This window comes from Suricata suricatta, chromosome 9, assembly GCF_006229205.1.
Source record: "Suricata suricatta isolate VVHF042 chromosome 9, meerkat_22Aug2017_6uvM2_HiC, whole genome shotgun sequence".
Classification (NCBI taxonomy): domain Eukaryota; kingdom Metazoa; phylum Chordata; class Mammalia; order Carnivora; family Herpestidae; genus Suricata; species Suricata suricatta.
Genome location: NC_043708.1, coordinates 97163236 through 97169864, shown reverse-complemented (window position 1 = coordinate 97169864; position 6629 = coordinate 97163236). Strand labels below are relative to the sequence as shown.

General features: G+C 47.0%; 1 protein-coding gene across 1 annotated transcript in view; it reads left to right on the top strand.

The window, feature by feature from the left end:
- MYO1E (myosin IE) overlaps positions 1–6629 on the top strand; it is a 199436-nt gene that overhangs the window by 145380 nt on the left and 47427 nt on the right. Inside the window, exon 18 of the mRNA XM_029952955.1 lies at positions 5546–5644. Coding sequence (XP_029808815.1) covers positions 5546–5644 — 99 coding nt within the window. The remainder of the gene's footprint in view (positions 1–5545; positions 5645–6629) is intronic.

Sequence of the window (6629 nt, the reverse complement as noted above, 5' to 3'; positions counted from 1 at the left end):
CCCCCCCCCCCTCTCTCTCTCTCCCCCTCTCTCTCCCTCTTGCTCTCGCTCTCGCTCTCAGGACACCTGGGTGGCTCAATAGGTTAATCGTTCAACTCTTGATTTCAGCTCAGGTCATGATATCATGGTTTGTGCGTTCAAGCCCCACATTGGGCTCCACACAGAAAGTGCGGAGCCTGCTTGGAGTACTCTCCCTCTCTCCCTGCCCCTACCCTGCTCATATTCTCTCAGAATAAATAAATAAACTTAAAAAAAATTTTTTAAAGATTCTCTCTGCCCTTCTCCTCTGCTCACTCATTCTAAAAATAAAATAAAATGGAAATATATTTTAAAAAACAGGTGAAATAGGTGCATGACCCTAAAGTGTCATTTCTATGGGATTGCCGGCAGGAATTCCTCTTAAACACTATCAAGTAGCTGCCCTGTGGCTCTGATGGGGGCTCACGCCACCTAGGCGACGAGTCCGGCTTCGGATGACTCTTGTATTAGCAAGCCCTACAGTCTTTCTCCACGTCAGTTTGAGCCTGATCCAACATCTCTCATCTGCCCCGAGAATTATTCTCGTGACTTATGCATTTGACAGCTCTGTGGTTGTTCCCGGCAGTCATCAGGCTTCTGTGGGATCTTCTCTTCCACTGCAGTTAGTTCCTCTGAAGGATGGACACGACCATCCCCTTCCAGGTCATTCCCCTTGATGTACTTAATTTGCCTTCTGCTTTTCTGAAACATGTCACTCAGTTTCTCCTTGGAGGCTAAGAGGGTAGCAGCATTGTCACCCCTTCCCACCTGAAGGTAGAAAATATCTTTTTTTTTTTTTTTTTTTTGGCCTTCCTACACTTGTTCTCCGGCTTGTAGATGCACCAGAGTATCCCTTAAGGGGCTTGTTAAACTCAGGTGCCTGGGCCCTGCTTCCTGAGATTCAGTGGGGCTGGGTGGGGCCCAGCAATGTGGGGTTTTCCGAGGCTCCCAGGTGAGGCTAGTGCTGATGTTCTGGACCTCCTACTTCGAGAACGGCTGGTCTAGGGCAATGGGCTGGGCTGGGATCTGGAAGAACGGTCTTGTCGTGCTGGCCTGTCACGAAGCAGTTTCAGTGAGACACTTAATCTCCTGAGTCCTCAATTTCTTCCTCTTTAAACTAAGGCTCCATACAAAACGGGGTCTCCTGTAGTCCCACCGAATAAACTCCCAGACCCTGGCCCCGGGGTCGGTCCGCCTGCCTCTCCTGTCTCGGCATCACTCCCACACCCACCCCTCACGCATTCACAGCATAGACACCGCCTTACGTCTCCTGCGTGTGTGCACACACAGCAGAAGGGTGATGACAGAGGCAACCTCAGAATCGGATTATGGGGGTCTTGGAAGCAGAGGCAGGGCTAATGGGGGCTGTAGCCTGCCCTTCCCCCCCCTTGGTATCCCATCCAGCTTCCCTTCCCCAGCCCTTTCCCATAATCATTATCTTAAATGAAAACATCTTGCTTCCCCTACAAATACAGCAGCTCCCCAGCCCACTCTCCCTTACCCCGTAGCAATCGCTCTGCTCGGAGTCCCTCTGACGTAGACATTTTGCAAGAGCTACTGGTTGTAAATTTCCCATCCCTGACACTTCCTTCTCATAAAATCCAAACGGAGTCTTAGAAACATCACAAAATGGGGACATTGAGACCAGCAGTACATTTATTCAGTAAATCCCTGTAGAATCTGCCACCGTGATGTTTTCCTTTTTCCTTTTTTTTTTAATCCCATCATTTATTCAAATTGAACTAAGGAGCTTCAGACCATACATCTGTGCAAACAGGTGTCAAGAAGCCTAAGGTATGTGTTGGCCCAGTGTTGATTCATATTTCCAGTAAGATTGCTTTTGGGGATGCGTCCCTGCCCCTCCCCCATCCTGTTTCGGGTTTCTTGTGGGACAGATGGTTTCATTTCTTCTGCGTGTGGAGAGTCAGGGGCCGTGAAAGGCAGCGTGGTTCACTGGCACGGATTACACGGTCGATTGAAGTTCTTGGTGGACGGGGTTACTCATTCCACAAGTTTATGGGGTGTGGTTTATTTTTCTCTTCCTGTTGAAAATGTGTTTTTGTTTGGCTCTGGCGAACTTGCCTGCCCTGGGTCCGGAATGGCGGCTCCGGCAGAGCTCTCTGGCCTTGACCTACATGTGTTAATGCCCAGGGAAGGTCGTGAAGAAGACTTACCCCCAGGGGCAGAATGGCCCGACCTGGGGAAATGGCACGACGGCATGGACAGCCTGGCTGGCGTTCACTGAAGCGGGGACAGTGCTCCAGGGGCATGACAAAAATCACTTTGGATCCTCTGGTTTATAGAAAACCCTGAACAGGACAGAATTTGCTAACTGGATTGTCCTATTGAAGAAATTCTCCTAAGGAAATGGCCTGGTGATAGAAATTACAGTGAATGAAACCGGTTTTTTAACATGAGGCATAGTCTTTCCTGTGTGATTTATGGGAATGGAACGTTTCTACTTGAATCGATGGGTGATGCATTCCTTTGCCTCAGAAGCGTGGCAGGAAGCCAATATGTATGAAAAATACTTAAAATGAGCAAGTACCTCTAATCAACACCCTCATTGTCCTTATGAGAGAAAAGGCCAGTGGTGAGTTTTGGATTTGGAGGATATGAGAAAGGAATATTCATTATTTCCCAGAATCTGATTTCTACTCCTTTAGTTAACCACATATGTCACAAATCAAATGTGGATATTGAATATTACTTCTTTTATAAAAGTTCAATTTTTTTAAGTTTATGTATTTATTTTGGGCAGAGAGACAGAGAGAGACAGAGAGAGAGAGAGAGAGAGAGAGAGAAAGAGAGAGAGAGAATATCCTAAGCAGGCTCCATGCTCAGTCCAAGGCTGATGTGAGGCTCAGACCCACGATCTGGGAGATCATAACCTGAGCCAAAACCAAGAGTTGGACGGTTCACCCACGAGCCACCCAAGTACCCCTATAAAGGTTGTTTTACAAAGTAATTATCTCGGGGTGCCAGCATGGCTCAGTCTGTTAGCATCCTACTTCAGCTCAGGTCATGATCTTGCAGCCCGTGGGTTCAAGGCCCGCATCAGCCTCTGTGCTGACAGCTCAGAGCCTGGAACCTGCTTCGGGTTCTGTGTCTCCCTCTCTCTCTGCCCCTCCCCCACTTGTGCTCTGTCTCTCAAAAATAATAAAATTTAAAAATTAATTTAAAAAAGTAATTAACTTGAAGGAGTTGACATTTCTGGATTCTGGTTCAAGTAAGAACAGTGGGACTTGAGGCTTTTGTCTTAGATCCCTCACTGTGTCACCTCACCCCTCTCAGGGCAGTCCCTGCTTCCAGCTTAGTGTTCCACCTGCTCCTGGCGCACCATCCAATGCCACAGACTTTCCCATCTTTGTGCCTTCACTTCCCCTGCCTTTCCCTCCTGTGCACTTGGTGAGTTCAACTCTTCCGTGCAGACTCAGGCATGCCTCACCTTCTGGCGTCTCCTCACGATGAAAAATACATCTCTTTCTCTAGTCTGCTGTCCTGGCTTACGGATTGTACCTCTGTACATATATTAGAGTAATAGCAGCTCAATGTCACGCAGGCCCGGAGCTAGCTGAGTGCTGTACATGGAATGTACCCAACGAGGAAGAAAACTAACATCACCGTCCTCATTTTATAGGAGTGCAGAGTGAGGCATAGAGAGGTTGCGTAGTGGCAGAGCCAGGGGCATACGAGGAACCCAGCCCCGGAGCTGGCTGCGAACCACTGTGCTGTCTGCAGGGTCTTCAGCAGGAACCATGGCAGTGGCCTTGGCCGGTTCCCGAGCGCCTGGCATAGCGCGGTGCAGACTGGCACATGGTGGGTATGGGCAAGCGCGGAGCCAGGTTGGAAATGTGGCTTCCGTGAGAGCCTTGCTGGAGAGACGGCTGTCGGGCACCTCCGGGAAGTTGTAGGGAGGCTGCTGCTGATGGTCTTTCCAGGTTAGGATTCACTGGGGGCCAATCTCCGGAGCTGGAGCCACCGTTAGTGCCGATGACCCCAAATGTGCTCAGAGGGGAGAACGGGAGCTGCCTCTCTGCCACAGCACCGTTCTGACACCGTGGCTTTAAAGGACAGAGAAAGCGTACTTTTTAGTCCTCATTTCCCTACATACCATGTTTGCAAGTGTCTGTATTCAACCAGCCCACGTCATGTCTACACCAAAGGCCCCTATTTACCTCCCTGAGGGGACGATCAGAAGCTATGTCCGGATCTGCCACTCGGCTTCTGGGACACCGTGCTTCTCAGGAAGGGGCGAGTCTTCACAGTTCCCAGGTCTGCGCCCCAGCCCAGACCTCCCAGGTGACTAAGCTAGAGTCCCCAAGGTGTGGGGCATGGGGCATTTTCTCTGATAAGAAAACCTCTTGTGAGAACATCAATCTAGGAGTACCTGCATCTGTTTTCCAAAACATGCTGACAGGTTTTCACTGTCCTAAAAACCAACTAAAACTAGCATTTTCACATGTTATTAGAACATTTTTAATTTGGGGCTTTCAAATTAATCATTTTATATGCCCTTTCTTACATTGTATTTGAAAAGCTTAGAAGTATAATCTCCCTAGGTCTAGAGTCACTATTAAATTAAGGTTGAGAACGAAAATAGCTCCAGCGTCATTTAATTCCAAAGTTAAAAGCTGTATCCTTGAGAGGCACCTGGGTGGGTCAGTTGGCTGAATGTCAGACTCTTGATTTTGACTGAGGTCATGATCTTGTGGTTTTGAGATTAAGCCTCGTGTGGCACTCTGTGCTGAGGATGGGGCCTGCTTGAGGTTTTCTCTCTGCCTCTCTTTCTGCCCCCCACCCCGAAAAAGGGGAAAATTAAAGAGAACCTCATCTTGAAAAAATGTTATTTCCTTTAATCTTTTCAAAAACGGATACTTTTGTATACAGTATCCATGATAGGCATAGAGCTTTTGTTTTACTATTTTTTGAAATAGATCCGTAAAATCTGCAATCGCTGTATTTCACAATAAAAATATTTTTTAAATTTATTTATTTTGAGAGAGAGAAACCACGCACACGTGGGAGAAGGGTGGAGAGAGAGAAGGAGAGAGAAAATCCCAGGCAGCCTCTGAGCTCTGTACTCTCGGCACAGAGCCTGATACAGGGCTCAATCTCACGACTGCAAGGTCATGACCTGAACTGAAGTCAAGAGTCCGATGCCGAACCGACTGAGCCGCCCAGGCGCCCCTAAAATATTTTTTAAATTAATATTGTATAACCTGATCATCAGCTCAGGACTCTGAACCCTATGAATTAGTCTTTTTTCTTTTTCTTTTTCTTTTCTTTCTGTGTGTGTGTTTTTACAAAATCCAACTTCGTAAATATGAAGATCAAATTGCCTTTTTCAATTATTCACGTATTGGGCGGCATTCCATCTGGTCTGTTTGCATAAATGGAGCTCCTAAATTCTAGTCATTTCAGGGTTTCCCCGTCGCTGGTAATTGGGGGTTTGAGGGGATAGTGGCTGGAGAGCCAGGTGACAGAATGACCCAGGGATGTCCCGGCTCCGCCTTCTCCTTCACAGGGTGAAGCATCAGGTAGAATACCTGGGCCTGAAGGAAAACATCCGAGTGAGAAGGGCTGGGTACGCCTATCGTCGCATCTTCCAAAAATTCCTACAGAGGTAAGAGACCGGGGACTTCGGATTTGTTGTTTTTCTTTTTTTTACGTCAACAGGTTTATTGAGATATAATTCACTTGCCATATAATTTTCTCATTTAAAGTATACAATCCAGTGATTTTTAATATTTCTCCAGAGTTGTGCATCCGCCACTACAGTTCGTTTGAGAACGTTTCGTCACCCCAAAAAGTAACCCCACTTCCCTAGCTGACAACCCCGATTCTCCTTTTGCCTCCTGCCCGGGGCACACGCTTCTTTCAGTCTCTAGAAAAAGACTCAAAATATTGCCTGTCTGGGCATTGCATAGATGTAGAGACACACAACGTGTGTCCTTTATGTCTGGCTTCTTTCGGTTAGTGTGACGTTTGTCCGTGTCATCCACGCAGCAGTGCGCGTCTGCACTTCGCTCCGACGCCCTGCCTGGTCACGTTCCCTTGCACCAATACCGCAGTGGATTACATTTTGCCTGTTCGTTAGCTGATAGGCATCAGTTTTGTCCACTTTTTGGCTATCTTGAATAACAAATAATGCTGCTGTCAGTGTTCACGTACACATTTTTGCATAGACATGCGGTTTTATTTCTCTTGCCTGCTTATCTAAAAATAGAATTACCAGGGCGGGGGTGGGGTACCATTGTTTTTTGTAGAATAAATCAGTAGCCACAAGTATTTTGTCTGTTAAGTGTAACATAGAAGTTCAAGAATTCATGATAATTTTGACACAGAAGGGCTGAGGTTTAACTCGAATGACCAAATTAATAGTATGATGGTGATTTTAGGAAAACATTTAACCTACTTAAGTTTAAAGGGGCGCCTGGGTGGCTCCATCAGTTGAGTGTCCAGCTCTTGATTTTGGCTCAGGTCATGGTCCCTGGGACATAAGATCAAGCCCTGCACTGGGCTCTATGCTAGTAGCTCAGAATCTGCTCGGGGTTCTCTCTCTCCCTCTCTCTGTCAAAATAAATAAATATTTTTTAAAAAGAAAGACA